The following is a 22,207-nucleotide window of genomic DNA, read 5'->3' on the forward strand; positions in this document are numbered from 1 at the left end:
TAGAGGGCCATTTGGACATCACTATAGCAGGGGGCGAGTGTCAGTGTGGAAACCTTGATCCAGATGGCAAAGGGGCTCCAGACCTCACATCTGGCTCCAATACAATTTCAGCATAGTTCTGTACAAACCTGACAGCCCTTTATCTCTTCCCTGGAACCTGCAACTCTCCTTAACAAGCCTTCTCTTCTTCCCTGCCTTCATCTTCCACACAGCCTGCTTCACTGTCCCCTGTGTCTTTCTGCTCCACAATCCCATCTAGAGTTACTGTCTTCTTCCCAGCTTTAATCTTTGCTTCCCTCCTCATCTGCCTATATTCCTCATCTATACCAGGGGTCAGCAACTTGCGGCCCATGTGCCACAAGTGGCCCACGGGGGTCGTTTAAACAGCCCATGAGCCACATATGCATATGTGGTGGGCCTGCGAGGATATTAAAAAATTCTGGGATACCATATACAACGAGTTAAAAAATATATTAAAATACACATTTCTAAAAAGACCAGAGGCCTTTCTATTAGGCATCATAGGAGAGGAGATTAAGAAAGAAGATGTAATTTTGTTCCAGTACTCAACAGCAGCGGCCAGACTGCTAATTGCTCAAAAATGGAAAAGCACGAGCACCCCAACGATGATGGAATGGCAAAATAAGCTATATGACTTCTTTGAATTGGCAAATATGACGCAGAAAATCAGAAACCAAAAGAATACAAAGTTAAGGGATGATTGGGCTAAATTTATGACATATATAGAAGGAAATTATCAAAACGTACCAAATATAGTTGGTTTACTATAAAACTTTCGATGTTTCAAGTTATTAAACAACAACAGCTGTTAAGATAGAATCTTGGAAAAATTAGGAATCCAGAGTCAAGAGGGATGGAAGTCGAATTGTATGTTATCTTGTTTTTTTCTTACCTTTTTCCCTTTTTTAATTTTTCTTTTTTCCTTTTCTTTTTCTATATTTACTTACCTGTGTTATGTGTATGCATTAAATGAAACTTAATAAAAAAAATTAATAAACAGCCCATGAGCCGCCCCTGAACTGAGCTGCCCAATCGGTGAATCCCTGTGCACTGCACTAAACTGGAGCAGTGCGGAGTGGGGACTCGCTTCTGCTGTGCCGGAAATCGCGTCTGCGCAGATTCAGATGCCGAAAATCGCATCTGCGCAGGCACGATCTGGCCCACGGAGCAATCTCCACGGGAGTGAACCATCCCAGGCGAGGTAAACCTTGCCAACCCCTGATCTATACTATCCCTTCCTTCTGTCCACCTCAGATTCAGGGAAGGGTTGTGGATATCCTGTCTCCTCACCTGTCTTCTTTGTGGCCATTTTGTTCTCTGACCTACTATCACTTGGTCTAGGCTGTGTGAGTAACATGCTGGGTGTTAGTTGAGTGGGTGGGATCTGCAGAATCCCCTGCTGTGAGCAATGGCTAAGAATATTTTGTGTGTGTGTGTGATAGCCACTACCACTATGACCACCACACACTCTGATATGGTGTTTTGTGCTCCTTCACTCCAGGCTCCTGAATGCCAACAAGATCAACTGCATCCGGGCAGATGCCTTTGCTGACCTGCAGAACCTGTCGCTGCTCTCGCTGTACGACAACAAGATCCAGACCTTGGCCAAGGGCACCTTTGCCACCTTGCGAGCCATCCAGACTCTGTGAGTGCTGGCTTCTCTGAAGATATGTCCAATGAGAACAGGGTTCTGTGGGAGGAAGGGAGGAAATGCCCTTGGAACACTGGGGTCCCACTGAGAAGGCAGGTAAGATTCTGTGGCCAAGGCAGGAGATTACCACAGGGGCAGAGCTCTAGAAAGAGACCAAAAAGCCTTGCAAGGTCATGCCTTTGCAACCATGTTCAAGACCGGCCTTCCCTAACTAGGTGTCTTCCCATAACGTGGCTGGAGCTGATGGAAGGATGGAAGTTGTTCCAACAATATCTGAAGGGCACCAAGTTGGGGGAGACTGCCCTAGGGTGTAGAGGCTGGCCCAGGGCCATTCAGCATTATGCCAGCTAGAAGCAGCATCTTGGTTGCTAGATTTAAGGTTGCTCTGACAGCAGCCACCAGAACAACTCTGAAATTCAAGCTGCTCTTGTTTCTTTCCCTCTACAGCCATCTGGCCCAGAACCCCTTTATTTGCGACTGCAACCTGAAGTGGCTGGCAGACTTCTTGCGTGCCAATCCTATTGAAACAAGTGGTGCTCGCTGTGCCAGCCCCCGCCGCCTCGCCAACAAGCGCATCGGACAGATCAAGAGCAAGAAATTCCGCTGCTCCCGTACGAATGATCTTCTTCTGTAGGGCTGCGTATAGATTTGGGGATCAGGACAGAGCAGATATTGGATGTCCCCCTGCACTTCACTGCATACTTATTCAGGGATCCTGACATTAGCACCTCAGTGAAATCTAGGGGAAGATATTGTAGTTCTGTTCTCTTATTTTAAAAATTAACTCTTTCATCTTGTGCACACTTTGATGGCTGGTGGTGTATTTGTCTATTTTTCATCAGAAATATATATTAAGTTAATATGCATGATGTCATTTCAAACATATGTATCTGGATAGAAATATGCATTCTGTTTTCATTTCACACACTGCAGTATATATACTCGTTCATACATGTTTGAGGAAGTTATGAGCAGCACGGCCTTTAATTTCTTAAGTTTGCTGCATTCAGATTAACACTCTGCATATTTCTGTTCACAGCCAAAGAACAGTATTTCATTCCAGGTAAGGGAGCCAGTATGGAGATGCTAGAATTTGCACGTGAGTTGCATGCATATGTTTGTGGCATGTTTGCACTACTGGCAGAATGAGGTTGCAGCCTTGCAGGATTTCTGTTATGATGTATTTTTAATGGTTTGCACTAGATCCAGCAGTGGTGGCATGGACTGTTTGCAGGCACTGTGTCCTTCCAGAGGCTCAGAACAAGTCTCTGTCTTTCATATCTGCCTTCTCCATTTCCTGTAGCACAGGAGTAGGGAACTCAGTAGGCCACAGGTGGTCCACAGCCAATTTCAATCTGTCAAGTCTCCACTGCTTCTGGCTACTTGATGGTGGGGCCACTTATTGGAGCCTTACTCTATGTGAAGAAATTTCTGGCTTAATTATGCTGGCCAGAGGATTTATATATTTTTATTTATGAGTTCTGCATTTAACTGGGATCCCTGATAAAGCAGAGCTCCCAATTGACTGGTGGCTTCTACTCACCTTCAAGCAGCCATGGTAGAAGCTTCCTTCAACAGGAGATGGTCTGGGACTGGGTGAGCAGGAATGGTGGGGCAGAGTCAGCATGTGAGGCCTCATGCCCCCAGACAGAAGGAATCCCCTTCCAGAATATTATGCTTATGCAACAGTCCCAAGTATTCACACACACCTCTGTGTGCACACTGTCTCATTGCTTTCTCTTGGTGGCAGGTACGGAAGATTACCAGTTGAACAGTGAATGTCACAGTGACGTCGTATGCCCCCCCAAGTGCCGCTGTGAAGCCAACGTGGTCGAGTGTTCCAACCTGAAGCTGACAAAGATCCCAGAGCGCCTCCCTCAAGCCACAGCTGAACTGTAAGTCAGCATGCTTTGGCCATATCTAAGAACCATACTTCCTTCCTCACTATCAAAAACCAAGTACTCTTATTTGCTTTCCGTGTGGCTTTATTTACACAGTTGTGGATAGCAAATGTTGCTATTGTAGGGTTGCTGGTGTTTTGAGGACTGATCTCTGTGCCAGGGACACGGAGGCATTCTCTATGGTTTTTGGGTTTGCCCTCCCCCATCATGCATTGAGATGGAAGGACCTGCTTGCTGATTGGCTCTCCCTGCTGAGGCACACCTGACCTCCCAGACTGGGTCTGCCTGCCATCTGTGAAGCAGGATTTCATTTTAACTCCACAGAGCCCAACAAACATAAGCAGAGCCCTGTTGGATCAGGCCAAATGTCCATTTAGTCCAACAGTCTGTTCTCACAGTGGCCTATGGGAAGCTTGCAAGCAGGATCTGACACAACAGTGCTCTTCCCACTTGTAATTCCCAGTGACTGGTATTTGGAAGAATGCTGCCTCTGACAGTGGAGGTAAAGATTAAAAGGTTCCCTACATACTTGCTGCTAACCATGAATCTATGAAACTCGCAGTTCTTTTTCTTAAGGTGAAAATAGAAGTGAGGGGGAAACTCCTTGTTGTCTAGGGGTTTTTTCTCCTCATACTTTATTCATACTTTGAATCACTGCAGTATGTCCATTTCTTCTTCTTCTTCTTCTTCTTCTTCTTCTTCTTCTTCTTCTTCTTCTTCTTCTTCTTCTTCTATTATTATTATTATTATTATTATTATTATTATTATTATTATTATTATTATTCCCCACCCATCTGACTGGGTTGCCTCAGCCACTCATCTAAGATTCCTAACTTCTGTACCCAGTGTTCATCTTACACACTGACAAAGCTTAGAACTTCTATTTCTGGTGCGTTTTTCATTCCAGTGCCTCTGCCTTCTGTAGTGCACTGCACTGCACCCAGCATCCCATATTGTGTACTAAACAGGTATCTGAAGCCTTTTATATGAAGCATTTATTCTCCATGCAAGCACAGTGGAATGGCCCTTGGCCCTATCCAGTACTGAGTCTTTCATTGGGCCATTTCACCTTCTATTTCTATTCTATATTAAATTCTTTGAAATTATCTGTGTGTAGGAAAAGGGCACATTGTTCATGTGGACAAGTGGCTTTCTGCTGCAGATGCTTGATTTAGAAAGCTAGTGTGTATTGGCTTTCAAAGCCATATACTTACTCCTGGCAGAACAATCCATTTGCATTACGCTTTATATTCTGATATATATATATATGCACATTTTTATACACAGGGATTAACTCAGTACAGAGTGGAAAGAATGTGTTAAGCAATGCAAAGTTAGTTTTCAGAGATGGGCTTAGAATACACATATATTTTATTTTATTCATGGCTTTGCTTTCCGAGCTGTATGTTTACAATCCTTTATTTCTGTTGCAGGCGGCTGAACAACAATGAGATCACAGTGCTGGAGGCCACAGGCATCTTTAAGAAGCTCCCACACTTAAAGAAAATGTGAGTATGTGGGTAAGGGGTTCTCATAGCAGAGGAGATACTCCAAAGACCTCTTGTGCACACAAGATCTGGGGGAAAGGAGGCGGCAATATGAACAGGGCTTAGAGTGCAGCAGTATTCCAACAGGAGCCAGATATTTCTAATGCAAGAGGCTGACATGTATGCCTAGAATGGAAAGACTAGAGATGACCTTTGTCACATTGCTTGGTGTTGCATAGTTGATTTTAAAAAGTTGAACAGCTGGCATAGGGGGGGCAACCAGATCAGGACAATGGTGTGGAGTGAGGGGAGCTTTGACCCAGTGCTGGAATTGCCCCCCCCCCCGCCCCACCTCAACTGCTGTTTACAAGGAGAATAAAGCTTCCATTGACATCAGTGGGAGCTTTCCTTTCAGTGCAGGCACAGGATGGAGAAGATTCTGATCAAGACTGCCAGGGGCTACTCAATGGGCCTTCAGAAGCAGAAACAATTTTTTTTAGAGGAAGTCAAAGGCTTAAAACTAAACATATGGCATACACTCAAAGTGGGTGCAGCAGGGGCAGGTTGCAGAAGAATTAAAGACAGCAAAATAAAACCAGCGCTGTTGGAACTACTACAAATATTCTTCATTTGTCTCTGTTGGAGAGAAATGCTCCTTGTAGGCTGCGCACTGAGTTGAGAAAACTTTCTGCCTGCTCCTGTGTTCTACTATCACTTCATGTTCCTTGCTTTCCCAGAAACCTGAGCAACAACAAGGTGTCAGAGATTGAGGATGGGGCCTTTGAAGGGGCAGCTTCAGTCAGTGAGCTACACCTGACGGTTAACCAGCTGGAGTCAGTGCGCAGCGCCATGTTTCGGGGCCTCGATGGGCTGCGGACCCTGTAAGTTGGCCTAACTGGGGTTGTTGACCTAACTGGGGTAGGGAAGATAGGAGAGAGGGGCAGCGGTGGGTTGTCAGCACGCAGGAGGAGTAGCAGGGTGGAGAATGCTGTCAGGCTCCTTTGGCTTTCAAGGGGTAGTTTGTAGAACGGGCTTCTTCCCATTCTCTGTCTTCCTTCCAGGATGCTGAGGAACAACCGCATCAACTGCATCCACAACGACAGCTTCACGGGACTGCGCAATGTGCGCCTCCTCTCGCTGTACGACAATCAGATCAGCACCATTGCACCTGGGGCTTTTGACACGTTGCAGTCACTCTCCACACTGTGAGTTGCGAGGCAGGGAAATTCTAACCTATTAACTAACCTCTGAACACGCTCAGTCCTCTATTCCTTGGTGAGAGCTGTCTGCACGGTGTAGGCCACTCTGCTACCCCACCTTGATTGTAGGGAGGATCCATAGCTCAGGAGTAGAACCCACACTTTCTATACAGCAGGTCCCTACTTTAATCCTTGGCCTCTCAAAAGCGCTCCTATGTAGCAGTATTGGGAAAAATCTGTCCCTAAGACTTTGGAGGGGTGCTACCAGTATTGTAGAGAAAACTGAGCTAAGCAGACCAGAGGGTTTGGCTTAGAATAAATCAGCTTCCTGCAAACATAGACTGTCTGGCCCATGTTATAGGTCTTGAAAGCGAGAAGGTGATTGAGCCCTACCTGCCTACAAGCTTGTGCTAGATTATCCTGTGTTTGCCCAGTTTATTTATCTCCCTCCTGTACCCCTCCCACCCAGGAACCTGCTGGCTAACCCCTTCAACTGCAATTGCCGCCTGGCCTGGTTAGGCGACTGGCTTCGTAGGAGGAAGATTGTGACTGGGAACCCCCGCTGCAATAATCCAGACTTCCTACGCCAAATCCCACTGCAGGATGTAGCCTTCCCCGACTTCAGGTGTGAGGAAGGTAACTCACAGGCTCTCGGTGGGGATGAGGAGGATGGGGAGGGAGCAATTAAGCAAACTGAGACTATGATTGTATAGCAGGTGTATCTCCCCACAGACCCACATAAGGCCCTATTTGAGTTTCCACTAGCAGACCAGTTGGGAAGGCTGTCGTGGTTGAATGAGGTTGATACTCCCATTAAGCCATAAATGTCCAACCCTTTTCCCTGTCCAGAGTTGTTGCAATATGAATTTAAACCAACAGAGGGCACACAGGACGTCATTACGGAAAATGGGAGTGCCATGTATTAAGCCAGATTTTGAAAACGCTGAATGTCCATTAGCCCAGGCTGCACAGTGTGTGTAAACTGCCTTGGCCCTCAAATCTTGCAGTAGCAGTTCACACATGGAAATGAGTTTCCTCGCACAGATCAGCTGAAGTGGGAGGAACCCAAAGGCTGCTGTAAAGGGCAAAGAAGACTGCAGCCACTAATGAAATGATGTGGTCGCCCCATTCTGAAAAGTTGTGGGAGATTTAGGGGGTGTGTGTGTGTGTATGCATGTATGTCTTGCAATCTTCTTCTTCTCGTACTGTCTCCTCAGTTGGCATGGCCTTTTTTGTTGTCCCAGCATGGGCACTGGTCAAGCTCAGCAGCAATTACATGGACATGCCTAGCAGTTTTTGTATTGCCTGGTGGCTTCAAACTAGACATAAACTGAAACATAGCACAAATCTTGTCAAGGATGCAGCAGGTCCCCACTTATGTAAGGGGCTGTGCCGCCGTGGTTAGGAGTGGTCTCAAGGTCCCGTCCCCCCCCAAGTCAATTAATTGGTTAAAAGCGAGGCAATTTAATCAGCTATTTAACCACTCAGTATAAATAAGTACAGTATCTTAATGCAGGAAATATTTTTGGAGATGTTTAACACAGCGCCACTTTACTAAATAGGTAAATCATTAACTGTCTAGCAAATCATCTTAAGCCGTTGGCCCTGGTCCAAACAGCAGCTTCTGATATGGTGCATCTATGCAGGGTGTGGAGGGGTGGCTGCTGTTCATGGGGGGGGGGGGGATTAACAGCTCCATCGCTTTTCCCATGTGCTTCTGAGAATTGAAACCCTTGTGTAAATCAATAGGAGGACATAGATGTCAAAGGGACCTTTCACACTCTTTCCAATTAAGAGCTGCGTTTTATTTGCAATGAATTAATCACACCAGTTGATTAATATTCTCAGTTCTAATTGCTGCTAATGCCTTTGGCCCTTTGATAAAGTGGGACACTTTATAATGGTGATCTAAGGGCAGACTGAAATCTAGATTTCCCTGGAGAAACATAGGATAATGTCTGCTTTCAAGATCTCCTATTCCATCACCATGCCGTCTCTTTCCACTGTGAACCCTTTGGCTTGTGCCTTGGCAGGTCAGGAGGAGACAAGCTGCTTCCCACGCCCTCAGTGTCCCCAGGAGTGCACTTGCCTAGACACTGTTGTTCGCTGCAGCAACAAGCACCTGAAATCCCTCCCCAAAGGGATCCCCAAGAACGTCACAGAGCTGTGAGTAATGCTGCCTGGGCCCTTCTGCTGACGCTGCATCCGGGAAGAAGGGGCAATGTGGGAACTGGCAAGTTGCACCCATGGATGAAGGGGCTGGGAACAGCCTAGTGAGGGGCATGCAGCTTTATACCTTGCACTGTTCTGCAGATCATCCTCAAAAGCTAAACACTGATCCAGTGCATGCCACATTCTCTGTGGGTTCAAAACTGGATGCCACTGAACTCTGAAGGGATTTTTTATTTAGGGGAGTGAGCTCTGTGGCAGGTGGAAGGGGCCTCTAGTACTGTTATATTACTCTGCAGCGTTAATGAATCCAACGTTGATACCCTAGAATCAAACAGCTGGAAAACTGGAAGAAAGCAAGGCAGCCTGAGACAAACATAGTTTCAGATTTAGGAGAGCACGTATGCCACCCTGTTAGAAATACAGGTGTGAAACACAGGCATTTGCAAGTACAAGATAACTCAGATGGTTCTCCCTTAGCTGGCACCATTAACAGAGGAGCAGGGGCAGTGCTTATTACTAGTTATAGCTTCTAGGTTTAGAGTCCTTTGAACACCATTGTTGGAAGTTTAACAGTCCTCTCCTGTATTGCTGCTGTGACCTCTGATGCATCCTACATTGTCCTTGCAGCTACTTGGATGGCAACCAATTCACCCTGGTTCCTGGACAGCTCTCCACCTTCCGTTACCTACAGCTGGTGTAAGTATCTGAGAAGAAGTGGCCTCGCGTGGGTCCCCGAGAGCTTGCCATAGTCTTTTTTCAGAGAGGCAGGAGATGGGGTGTGGGCTGTGGCCTTTTCTCAGACATTTGTGCAGCATGTCTGTGGAAATTTTTAGACCAGGCCTAGGTGGGGAGTGGTGCAACTCGTACCTCAGTGGACACTGATCAATTGATTTGGCTCACATGATATCAGCCTTTGACCAGTACAGAGGGGCTGGTTGGAGGTACAGGAGATCTTTGTGGAATCAGGTGACCATTCTGTTTTCAGAATAAAGAATAAAGCAGGTTCAGAAAGGCCAAGTAGCACCCAGATGTTGTATCTCCCACCTGGTTCTTCCATCAAAATGCAAAAAAGTCTTTTCATTAAAACACACACATACCATAGAGCTAAATGGAAGCAGAGAAGCTTCTGAAAAACAACAAGAGCCAAGAGCATAGTCAAAGAAGCTAGCATGGAGGATAAAAAATAATTTTTGCCTAAGGGAGAATTTGAGGGGAGGCATAGGACTCATTCTGAATTACATAAAATTATGCTTAACATATTAGCTTGTACAGCTGAAGAGGAGGTGAGAGGTGTAAGGCAAGAAAATTAACTATTAAATGTTTTTAGATTTTAGTTGCCTTGGTTATGGGGTCAGATTCCCAAAAGAGGCTAAAATGCAAATGCCGTACAACTAAAAAAGCTGGATTCTCTTGAGCAAGGTGCAGTTAACTCAGCTCAGGATATTGGGTGAAGTAAATAATTCTAAAAACGCCATCTAGTCCATCTGACTTGGGATTTGGAGTTCATCCATCTCTCTATTTACTTTGGTTTCCCTGGACATTAGAATAGCTTTGCTTTTCTGCTAAGGCACTGTGAGTCCTTTAGGAACTGATTTCAGTTCACAAAGAGGTAGATTACCCTTCTGGCATCTCTCTCATATGTGGTTCCTGGAATTTTCTGAATGATAGCCTTTTCCCCTGCCCCATTGACCCCACCTCACTGACTTTTCATCTCAAATGTTTGTTTATTGCCTGCCTAAGGAATTCCAAAGGAACTTCACGGTTTATTTTATTTGCTGGCTGTTGAAATGCAGTTGAGTCTAAGTCTTAAGCACACTGACTTCAAGATTCACTCCATGCTCTGCAGGTCATCTTGTGGCTTTCCCTGGCCTTCAGAGCATGTTCACTGCTAGATTTCCTTCTTCCTACATGATACAGTTTATCAAGATTCCTTTCTAGCAGCACCAGACAGAGAAGAGTTTAGAAGAATTAGCTGACATCATGCAGTCATCGGCCCAGAGCTGTTGCCAAAGGAGAAGGCAGATTTGAAGGTGCCACCAGCGCTGCATCTGCTGGATGTTCAATCTGTGGAGCCACTGTTCACATGAGAGTGTCCTTAGATATGCAAAAGACTGTAGAGTTTGAATGCAGAAATCTGGGAAGGACAGAATTGTTCCATCCCTGTTTTCTCCAATGGAAATAGGGACATCCTATTCCATAATGATTATTTTACTATTTTTACCCCACACATCTTATTGGGTTGCCCCAGCACTCTGGGCAGCTTCCAACATACATAAAATCATAAAAAAACATTATTATTTTTTAAAAAAATCTTCCCTGTACAGGATTGCCTTCCAGTGGCTTGGAGGTTGGATAACTCCATATACCCTCCAAAATTTCTCCAATGAAAATAGGGATATCCTCAGGAAAAGCAGGACATTCTGGGATCAAATCAGAAACCAGGATGACTTCTCTAAATCAGTGATTTCCCTGGAAAATAGGGACAGTTGGAGGGTCTGTTCTATAGGAAGAGAGAGTTAAATGTGATGTGAGCTTGCACAGTGCTTTTGTCTTACAGGGATCTGAGCAACAACAAGATCAGCTCTCTCAGCAACTCATCCTTCACCAATATGAGCCAGCTCACCACTCTGTGAGTGCCCAATACAGCATTTGAACAGCAGATCAGAAAGGGAGGGTGTCCTACTGCCTCCAGCAAAAAGAGGCCTCCTCTACAGGGAGAGAAATGCCTTTTTAAATGACTGATGTTACAGTATACTGGCTTATACTGTGCAAAGCAGGGTAGAAATGCCATTGATCCCTGGGGTCCACTGCCTGGCCAAAGAGAACATCAATTGATGGAGTGGCAGTTGCTGGTTCCAACTAACTAAACAGGAATGCATGCCTCCTGCAGTTCATTCTTGTCTACAAGGTGTTCTGTGACAACAACTACTTATAATCTGGAATTTGCTTAAATCCATGTGACCCATACACATGTACTCGTCTGTTCCCATCCTGATATTAGCTTATAAATCCTAAAGCTGCTACATCATCATTAACGTTAGGTTAGGAGGTTTCTTTCTGTTCTGTTGACTGTGGTGTTCAGTTTCTGAGTTCCAAGCTTAAGGGTCAACCAGAAAGGCTGGAAACTTATTTTCATTTAAAAGACAAATGTAGGATTGAACGCCTCAGTCAATAAATACAATTAAATTGTTTTCTAGCAGCCAGAGCCTTGAAATTACAGGATTTTGGTGGGATTTCAGTCATCCCAATTGAAAGGCGGCTGGTGACACATATTGTTAATTGATCTCTTGAGTAATATATTTAAAATCATCTTAGCAGTAAATAGAATGCCACTGCTATTTAACTGAAAGACACCTATCCTTTAAAAAAAAAAGTTGAACTGAGTTGAATAGAAGTAATGTAGAAAGTAAAAATCCTTCATTGGCCAGCAGACCCTATTATTTTCTGTGTTGCCATCAAAGTTGCAATTTTAGACTCATGCCAACTACTTGACGAATCTGGAGAGAGTATGAACTTCATGGGTTGTTAGCATCGTCATTGAGTGGAATCCAACCATACCCCAAGAACACACTGTGCCCCAGTTTATGTGAGAATCTTGAAAGAAACAATGGCTTGGCTCCTAAGGTGTGCTAACTTAGGGAACTTCAGAGAAGGAAATTTTCCTGTCCGTCCCCCCCCCCCACTGTGCCCTGCAAAAAGCCTGTCGGTAGGCTTGGTGGGGGTGTCTCCTGAACAATGGGGGTTTGGGCACAGAGGTTTGCTGGGGGAGGAAAGGCCAGGAGGGTTTACTTCTGTGAATTTTCTTACATTAGCTTACCTTAGGAACTGAGTCCAATTTTAGGGAGGCTACCCACCCCACTTGCAGAAGAAGCGTTTTTGATGGGCACAGGGAGCAGGAGGGAAGAAATTTTCCTTCCTTTAACTAATATGGGGCTGGAGGAGGGATATCAGGCAGTATGTGGGCTGGGGTTTTTTTAAGGAATGTGTGATGATTCAAACTCTTCCTTCTCTCCCCCATCCCTCAGGATCCTCAGCTACAATGCCCTGCAGTGTATCCCTCCCCTGGCCTTTGAGGGTCTCCGTTCACTACGGCTGCTGTAGGTACCTTGTATTCCTGTATTCCCCTCTGCCCCTGTTCAAGGAGAATCCCCTCACTGGAGTCTGACTTTGTCCTAATTCCTGGGAAACTGTTACTTTAAGAAGTGAGCAGCCAGGCAATTGGTAGTGGAGGGAGAACAATGGGCTGAGGAACCCTCCACTTTCTTAGTTTGTGTGTGTTATGTGTCTTATGGACATCCACTTTGCTCTCCTTGTTTCTTTGGCCAGTTCTTTGGCTCAGCCACACATCATCTGGGCACAGAGGAGGCAGTCTATCATAAGTCCGCTGGTTCGTAATCCAGTGCTTCACATATGATGCAGATGGTATAGGGGGAAGGAGTTTAAGTCTATAAACCCCAGTTCCTGACTTCCCTGGTTTTAGGCAGATCATGCTCCCCTAACCTTCTTAAAGGGTCCATCACAACAGGTAAGACAGGTGGGTCCCGCAGTCCAGGATACTGAGAATGCTGCTTGTGTTTTGTGCACAGGTCGCTCCATGGAAATGATATTGCTACACTTCCTGAGGGGATATTTGCTGATGTCATCTCCCTATCTCACCTGTGAGTATTTGCATCAGTTTGAACACCCAGTCTTTCCTCTTGCATGAGAATCCCAGCTTGGCACTACTACCTGATGCTCTGTGGGACAGTACTTGGAAGGCAAAAGCTAGAAAGCATCCTTTGTTTCCCGTTGTTTATCCACCAGGTCAGGGAATGATGCTAGGCAGGAGTAAAGCCTATTTTGATTTTGGTGTGATGGCTGCCTTGGCTGACATGATGGCAGACGTAGTGTGCTCTGCATGCTGAACAGCAGCAGGAACTGGTCTGGTTCTGCTTTCTTGCAATGTTGCTGAAGTTCCTCCTGGCACCTTTTATCAGGAGGCAGCAACCAAGCTTGCAGTCCTGTAGTTTGCACCTCTTAAGTAAGGCAAAGGAGCTAGCATGTGCACACACACACACACACACACACACACCAGGCTGTACTGGCTCTTAATGCGCAGTTGACTGTGGGTGGGGTGGGGGAAGGAAGTTGGGGAGGAAGTTGTGTTGTGCCTCTTGTCTTCTACTACACTTCAGAATAATGCAGGAGAAACCAGTGTAGACCAGCACCCCAATGCTCAGAACTATAAAACACTGCAACAGACTCTACCTGGGTTAGAGTCTAAGGAGAACGATGGGGAAAGGTACATTTGGGGGAAGACTGGGGTATGTTTTTTGTTTAGGGTTTTTCCCCCCAGCAGGACCCTCAGCCTGCAGAGCAATTTCAGCCTTCAGAGTAAATTGTTTCTCAATTTACATACATCTGAAAATATTTTAGATATGCTAATAAGCAGCACCTCTAGGCAAGGCGGCAACCCTAGGGACTACCTCTATGTGTGTTCATCACTCAGCACCCGCACCCTGAAGTGATGAGTGGTACCAACACCCTGCATTTCGGTGGCTGCAATTTGCACATTTAGCTGCATCTTATTGAGTGATGTTGTCAGGAACTGAGATAGCAAGTTGCAAGCCAGCATGTGTGAATCATACCTTTAAGAACAGTATGAAGAAAGAGAGAGACTACCTCAGATTGCAGCTATGTTGCTCTATGAGGGCAGTTTCAGAGTCTGAAAATAGAAACCTTACTTATTAATCAGTTCCAGGGCCACTAGAGGCAGCCAGAGAGATCAAATGCAATGAATGACAGCCCCCCTCCAGACCTTAAGGAGTTATGTAGAGATTCTGGTTCTCCCTGCTTCACAGAGCCATCGGTGCCAACCCACTGCACTGTGATTGCCACATGCGCTGGCTCTCAGGCTGGGTCAAAACTGGCTACAAGGAGCCTGGCATTGCCCGCTGTGCTGGCCCTGCAGATATGGAGGGCAAACTGCTGCTCACCACTCCTGCCAAGAAGTTTGAGTGCCTAGGTAAGTGAATAAATACTTTATAGGATACTCTATACTTTATTCATTTTGCAGAGCAGCTTTGTCCAAACAATGGCTCTTTCTGGTCTACCCTGCCCTGCCCAGTTGCTCTTTGGCCCTCTTCCCTTTCCCAACCAAACTGGGACCGAGGTTGAGGCACCTTAGCTCCAAGGCAGGTCAGGTGAACAGTTTGGGTAACTCCAAGTACTATAGGGCTTGGGCCTGTTGGTTGAGCATGGAGCACATAGTGAGGGAGCATGAGGGTTGTTAATGTGCGAGGAGGGGGGAGATGAAAGGAAGGGCTTTATGCTAGTGACTGGAACTGTGGTGAGGCTTGTGCAACTTCTGTGTTGCACCACATTGCCCACACATGTGCTACTCCTATCATGTTTGGTCCATAGTGTTGAGAAGGTAAGATGAGTGTCTTGGTGATGAGACTCTGAATGAAGACCTGGAGGAAGGACACAGGCTGGAGGCTATGTTGCCTCCTCCTTCCATAGCCTTCTCATCCAGCTAAGTCACTAGAGCCAAATCCATACTAGCTGACGTGGTAAGAGTGTCTATGTAGGAGCACTCCAACTGTTCACATCTTCCAGCCTGTTCCTGGCCTCTCTATATGGCAAAGGAAGGGTTAGGTGTTCCATGTAGTGCTGGAATGATCAAGCCACTTCACTTAACCACGTTGGACTGTTTGTTCATCGTCCAAAGGTCTTTCCCATCACTTGCCACCCAGCCCCCCTTTTTAAAAACTGGAGGAGCCAGGGATTGAACCTAGGAAATTCTGCATGCAATGCATGTGTCCCAGCACTGAGCTACAGGGCCTCCTATTTAAAGAAGAAAAACAAGTAAGCACAACCTGGCTTTGTGCCACGGAGTGGGGGGGGCAGGCTCTCCTTTCACAACTCCTCCATCTGTTAATATATATTCAGCTCCACCATTAATCCGTTTGCGATCTCCTCTATGTTTCTGGCAAGTGCCTTGCAAAAGATTCTGGCCAAGAAGGGGGACAGTCTTCACAGGAGGATGTGTGGAAATCCTCCCTCCTGTTCAGTGATTCTTTGGCTCTGACCCCAATTCCTAGTTGTCTGGTTTATTTCATCTATGCAGGGCCTCCTCCCCTCATCATCCAGGCCAAGTGCAACCCCTGCCTGTCCAGTCCCTGTCAAAATAGGGGCACATGTCAACAAGACCCTTTGGACGCCTACCGCTGTATCTGCCCCAGTGGCTACAAGGTGAGAAGAGGGATGGGGAGGAGGAGAGGGGTGACTAGGGAGGGTGTAGGGATCATTGACAAAGGGAAGGATTGGGCTTTCTCCCTGCTTTGGGGACCATAGCCTCTGACAGCTTGTGTCGACCAAAAGAAAAAGGCTCAGAGAAGGACCAAGACATGGTGGAAGGAACCCATTCTCCAGTTTGACAACCAGCCTAGTTTATCACTGCCATCAGGAATGGGCGAGATGCACTCTCAGTCCCTACTGATTGGACCTAAAGCTGCCACTATTTCTGGGGGTGGGAGTGGGGAATGTGGAACTGGCTGTTTCATCTGAACGTTCGCCAGATGTTTTGCACTAGCGTGCCCATTGTCCCTGATCATGATGGAAACTGAACTTCAAAACTTACAGAGGACGCTTGGTTGGGAAGGCAGCTCTTGACTAATAGCTATAAAGGAAATCCTGGTGGCGAAAACAATCAAACCCAAAAAGGACAGCCGGCATTATTTATAGGCAGAAATTCCTATTATTATAATTTTGTTCTTTTATGGCTGATGAGACTGAGAAACCTCACGTCCTGGCCAGAGCTTTATAATTTGTTTTTTGTATTGTGGCTGCTACTTCTCCTTGTCTTATTCCAGGGCCAAAACTGTGAACTCTCTGTGGATGGCTGCTCCAGCAGGCCCTGTGAGAATGGTGGGACCTGCCTGTCTCACGAGGGCAGTGAAGCCAGCTTCACGTGAGTGGCTGCTCAGGTTCTCAAATGGGGGGAAATGGTAGAGATTTCGGTAGGGACTTTGGGGAAGAGTTTAGGGCAAGAATTAGAAGAAAGCAAAAGGAAGAGTTTGGGGCATGACAAGAATAAAGAGACCAGGTCTCCCTAAGAAAGAGGAACCTGATGGAGCTTGAAAGGAGAAAATAGGGGGAAGGGGAGTGGGGGTTGGCCGGCTGATGGGCTTGAGAGAGTTTCATACCTTGTTCTCTGAGGCTTTGGTGGTATGTGGTGGAGATGAGAGCACCTCTTCAGCAGTAAAAAAAGGGGAGAGGAGGAGGAGATGTGGGAGTCCACAGGGATGTTACTGGGCAGAGAGAGATGAGGTCTCTTTGATATCCAAAGGATTCCTAATTGGTAAGGCAAAAAGCATCACCTTTTATGCTTACATTGGGCTTAAAAATTAGCATAAAAGCAAAGAAGGCAAAACCTGTTTTCCTGGCAGTGAATGAGTGTAAAGAAATTAAAATGGTGTCTAAGATGTTTGCAAAATGGCTTCTTATAATGCATCTTAATCTGCTGTTTATGTGAGTTGGAGAAAAGAGATTAACGTATCTTTTGGACTCTGCAGACAAGAGCCTCAGGCGATCAAAACTTCTTGATTAGTAATCGTGAGAGTGATATTTTGGTGGCCATATCCTTGTTTATGGTGCTCTTTCGTTTACTTCTAAATTTACAAATTATAAGGGAGGAATGGCAGAGATTTACAGTGAAAGGAGACAATGAATTTGCCGGGGGCTTTTGCAGCTCAGCTTGCTTGGAACATGTGAGCTTGGCTTTCTGTAATGGAGTCTCTCTTGAGGCCTCTCCAGACTAAAACCAACGTCCTTCTGAGGTGCAGGCCATCATAACAAAAGCTGGATGTTTTTAGGGGTGCTTTGTAACAGATTTGGGGAAAAGATTTGGGAAGCATTCTGTTGATACTGGGCAAAAAGGCACTCTTTACCCTCCACCAAGATTGTCCACCACCACAATCACTAATCCTGGAAGCCGTAGTCAGTTTCTTTCTGTAAAAATGGGTTGGGACCCAGCAGGGGAAACCTTTTAAGACGTTTACAGCCTCTTGGGGAGCTATAGCTCTGGTTTGCAGTTGGACCTCAATGCACAGGACTCCTCCCCACTTCACTCTCCAGAGTACAGTGTGGGTGGCTTTCTGGGAAACAGACCATAATTAGTGGCTGAAAATAAACCACAGGCAGTAGAGAGAGAATGGGGCCCTAGCCCTTTCTGTGTACCCAAATTGCCAAGATGCTAAATGGCCTCTCATCCCGTCACCATAACAACCCAGCATCTTCAAAGCCAGCACATAATGTCCTTTGGGGGTTGACAAAGCTGTTTGCCTGCACATGCCAGACTAGATTCTGCCTTTGGGGAAAGGTAGTAGGCAGGGAGATGAGCCCTCTAGGAAAGGATATCAGGACCCTCAGCCTGCAGAGCAATTCAATATGCCAGAGACGGAAGGTCATCAGTTCTTCCACCTCTGCTTCCTCTTCCAGCTAAATAGGCTACAGGCAGTATAAATGGAAATGACAGCATATGCAGCACACACTCACCTGTGCTTTTAGTACAACAGACCCCCCCAACACGCAAATATATGTGAATGCAATGCGTCCCTTTCCTGATGTGTGCACAGATGTGACATGGTGCACGTAAATGAATCTCAAGTTCAGACCCACGCAGTACACAACCAGGCACATGCATGCATACATAGCACCACATGCATAGAACTGTAGATACAGCACACACACTGATCTAGCTTGGGCATGCAAATGCAGCCATAGGTATAGCTTTGAAAATTGATTTTATTTGCCTGTTTGCTGGTTTACGTTTTTATTTAAGATAGTTGTATACTACCCTTCATGAAAATGGATTTCAGGGTGGTTTATATAAAAAAATTCAACAACCAGAGAAAAATACAGTAAACACACCCGAAACCACTGCTGAGTAGCAAGAAACAGTTAAGTGACAATACAGTGGTACCTCGCAAGACGAATGCCTCGCAAGACAAAAAACTCGCTAGATGAAATGGTTTTTGTTTTTTTGAGTTGCTTCGCAAGACGATTTTCCCTCTGGGCTTGCTTCGCAAGACGGAAACGTCTTGCAAGTTTGTTTCCTTTTTCTTAACACCGTTAATACAGTTGCGACTTGACTTCGAGGAGCAACTCATTGAACGCGGTGTGGTAGCCTTTTTTGAGGTTTTTAAAGACTTTGGTGATTTTTGAAGCTTTTCCAAAACTTTCCCAACACCGTGCTTTGCAAGATGAAAAAAATCGCAAGACGACAAAACTCGCGGAACGAATTAAACAAACATTTAGGCACATTTAATGTTGAGTGTCATATCCTCTGACTTCTCACATCTGTGTCTTTTTCTTGCCCATCCCAAGGGTCCTCTTTCCTTCTTCTTCTTTAACCCCTCCCTTCCCCTGCCTGTTCCACTACTCAACTTAAAGCCCCTCCAAGTCATAGCTGTCAACTTTTCCCTTTTCTTGCGAGGAATCCTATTCAGAATAAGGGAATTTCCCTTTAAAAAAGGGAAATGTTGACAGCTATGCTCCAAGGGTGTCTGCCCCAGAACTCTCCTGGAAACAATAATCTCTTTAACCCCTTCTATGCCGAGTGGCCTCCAAAGTGGATCCATCTACATCCTACCAACCAGAGATGAAAGTGTCTCAGGTTCAAGACAGTGCAATATTCAGAACCATTGGTGGAGCATTGAATGTTCTTCTGGCAAAGCCCTGACTTCCTTTCACTCTTCTTTGAGCTCTTTTCGAGAATGATAAAGAAAAACCACCCACAAAACCCCTGAAATGCCCCAAAGTGAGCAGCTTCTAACCTCTCCGTTTGTTAAACAACCCTCATGTCCCTTTTGACAGGTGTTCCTGTGTGGATGGATTTGAAGGTCCAACCTGCAGTCTAAGGACCAACAACTGCAACAATAACAATTGCAAGAACGGTGCCACATGCATGAATGGATCCAGCAATTACACATGCTTATGCCTTCCGTTCTTCACAGGTAGGGCCAGGCTTGTAATGGAAGCAGGTGCACTTGAAGAGAAGCAGAAGAGAGCTAAGGTAGCAAAGCACAAAGTTCTAAGATGGTCAGTGCCAGAGGCAGGTTTATCCTAAGGATCTGACTCCAGTGCCCAACATTTACTTTTTTTAGTTTAGTGGTACCACCTCTCCTCCACCAATACCTGAAGATAACCCAATGCATTTTTTTAAACTAACTCTACCTTCCCAAGTAGTAGTTCCCCCTTCCCTGCCAGGTTAGTATCTAGCCCGTGAACAATAGTGTCTTTCCCTGAACAATAGAAGGAGATCCACCTATACCCTGGTTGAATATTGAGTCATGGGTTTGGGAGTTAGATACAAATAACAGCATTCTGGGCTGAAGCATGAGACTATAAATATTTTATTTTAAATTATTTCATAAAATGTATTGTTAAAAGAAAAACCACCCCTCAAAGTAGTTTGGCATCTATTGTATGAACGGAAGGTTGCCATACCTTATCTCACAGTGCTTCTAGTGGGCTGCCCATGAGGTAGGGTTGCCATACGTCTGGAATTTTCTGGACATATCCGGAATATTGTAGTACATCCTGCTAAGATGTCTGGGAAAATCTGGACGTTTTTGCTGATTTTCTTAAAAACTAACTTAAAAACTTCATGTGAATCTGCCCAAAAAGCTCAACAACTTTGGGCAAACTAAGAAAAGCTCAATAACTTTGTGGGTCCAGATATGGAAACCCTCCCATAAGTTGTTGGTTCTGTTGCACGGATGCAAGTGATGGGACAGCAAAGGTTGTTCTTCCTCATTCCCTTCCCTTCCCTGCCGTTTCCTTGGGGGAGCTGGTTCAGCCAAATGCAGACTGGGCCCGGGGGACATGAGGCCTGAGCCTGCTTCTCTCTGCTTCTCTCTCCTTCCTGCAGGGACTTACTGTGAGCAGCTAATGGATGTCTGCTCCCTGGAGCTTAGCCCCTGCCAGCATGATGCCGTGTGCAGGGTTACCCCTGATGGGCCCAAGTGAGTGATTTAGCAGCTACCATTGGTGGCATGGGGGGAAGCAGAAGATTTAAACCTACAGCAAACCAGGGGAATTGCAACAGACTTCTAAAGTGGATAGGAAAGGGATGCAGCTACATCCAGTGAGTGGCTTCTTCCTGTCCCTGCCTACAGGTGTGAATGCATGCCCGGCTTTGTGGGAGATAATTGCAGTGTAGACTATGACGACTGCCTAGACCATCGCTGCCAGAACAACGCCAAGTGCTTTGATGAGCCAAATGGATATTCCTGCCTTTGTACTGGAGGCTACAGGTAAGGTTGTGAGATGGGCAGGAGTATATACCAGTTCAACTCATTCTAAGCTACGTGCAAACCTCAACACCTGGGATTGCCCTCTACTGGAAGAGTTCCACAAGGGTGGCTGGGAGAAAGAGGTACAACCAAAAGAGTGATCAGTTGTTACCAGAAGTGTCAAACAGTGATTACCATATTTTTCGCCCTATAGGATGCACTTTTCCCCCTCCAAAAATGAAGGGTAAATGTGTGTGCGTCCTATGGGGCGAATGCAGGCTTTCACTGAAGCCTGGAGCGTGAGAGGGGTCGGTGCGCACCGACCCCTCTCACTCTCCAGGCTTCAGAAAGCTATCTGCAAGCCTTGGGAGCCCGGCAGGAGTTCCCGCCGGGCTCCCAAGGCTTGTGGACAGCAAGCTCCGGGAGCGATGGCAAGGTGGAGCACAACCTCGCCGTCACTCCCGGACCCGTTCTGGGGGCTGAGGTTGGGGGAAGCTCGGGCTTCCCCCACCCCCAGCCCGGCAAGCTCCAGGAGCGATGGCGAGGTTGCGCAACCTCGCCTTTGCTCCCGGACCCCCAGCCCCGAGGCTAAAAATAAAGCCAGGACAGCAAGCAGGATCCATCCCGCTCGCTGTCATGGCTTCTTTGCTCTTTGGGGCTAGGGGGGGTATAATTTTTTTCCCTTTCTCCCCCCCCCAAAAATAAGTGCACCCTATGGGCCGGTGCGCCCTATAGGGCGAAAAATACGGTAGTTTTAAGAGCCTGGCTGTTTCCAGAGTTGTTTGACTGTGCTTATGAGATTAAAAGAATGCATCTCACATTTGCTGGGACTTTGTACCACACAAGGAGTTACATGCCTAGTGTGAATTGCTCTGCCCACCAAGGAGCTGAGACAAGTTGTTCTGAACATCCTGGCAAAAGTAGTTCCTGTATACAGGGAAGTAATGTACAGAGATATGCAACATAGCTGTGTCCTGCAGCTGAGATCAGCTTAAAAGACTTGGGGCACATGCCCATGACATAAACCTGCATAAATGTAGAATGCCTCTGGGCAAATTAAGAGGGTGGCAGGGCCAGCTTGCCCATGAGACAAAGTGAGGCAAATGCCTCAGGTGGCAGGATCCACAGGGCAGTGGATTCAGCCTCAAAGGGATGCTGTGGTGGCAGCAACAGCTGTGGTGTACTCCTTGGAGGGCAGATCTGCCACCTCCTCAACAGCCCCCCCATGCCACCTCTACAGTGACTAGGGAGAAAATGGTGGGGGCTGCCCTCTGGGCATGATTCAGAGTGAGCCCCCCCCCCAATGGCCTTTGATTCCCACTTCAGCCGTCCAGTAAGGTTGACTTGATACTCTCTATGTTCCTGATATAGATCTTCACTCACCCTTTCTTCCCTGGTTGCGGGGGGAGCACACCATTTTGTGGCTCACCTCAGGTGCTAAAATGTATTGGGCTGGCCCTGTCTCCTGGACCACCCCATAACGACACCCCTGGCCAAA

At 46.3% G+C, this 22,207-nt stretch overlaps 1 protein-coding gene across 1 annotated transcript in view; it reads left to right on the forward strand.

Annotated features, from left to right (window-relative positions):
* SLIT1 (slit guidance ligand 1) overlaps positions 1–22,207 on the forward strand; it is a 119,579-nt gene that overhangs the window by 90,272 nt on the left and 7,100 nt on the right. Inside the window, exons 13-31 of the mRNA XM_028730533.2 lie at positions 1,523–1,666; positions 2,120–2,283; positions 2,712–2,735; positions 3,423–3,567; positions 5,007–5,081; positions 5,798–5,941; positions 6,122–6,265; positions 6,729–6,895; positions 8,293–8,425; positions 9,059–9,127; positions 10,989–11,060; positions 12,457–12,528; positions 13,018–13,089; positions 14,272–14,435; positions 15,540–15,664; positions 16,285–16,382; positions 19,289–19,428; positions 20,346–20,439; positions 20,593–20,730. Of these exons, the coding sequence (XP_028586366.2) occupies positions 1,523–1,666; positions 2,120–2,283; positions 2,712–2,735; positions 3,423–3,567; positions 5,007–5,081; positions 5,798–5,941; positions 6,122–6,265; positions 6,729–6,895; positions 8,293–8,425; positions 9,059–9,127; positions 10,989–11,060; positions 12,457–12,528; positions 13,018–13,089; positions 14,272–14,435; positions 15,540–15,664; positions 16,285–16,382; positions 19,289–19,428; positions 20,346–20,439; positions 20,593–20,730 (2,184 nt within the window). The remainder of the gene's footprint in view (positions 1–1,522; positions 1,667–2,119; positions 2,284–2,711; positions 2,736–3,422; positions 3,568–5,006; positions 5,082–5,797; positions 5,942–6,121; positions 6,266–6,728; positions 6,896–8,292; positions 8,426–9,058; positions 9,128–10,988; positions 11,061–12,456; positions 12,529–13,017; positions 13,090–14,271; positions 14,436–15,539; positions 15,665–16,284; positions 16,383–19,288; positions 19,429–20,345; positions 20,440–20,592; positions 20,731–22,207) is intronic.

The sequence above is a fragment of the Podarcis muralis genome, chromosome 6 (assembly GCF_964188315.1).
Source record: "Podarcis muralis chromosome 6, rPodMur119.hap1.1, whole genome shotgun sequence".
NCBI classification, from domain to species: domain Eukaryota; kingdom Metazoa; phylum Chordata; class Lepidosauria; order Squamata; family Lacertidae; genus Podarcis; species Podarcis muralis.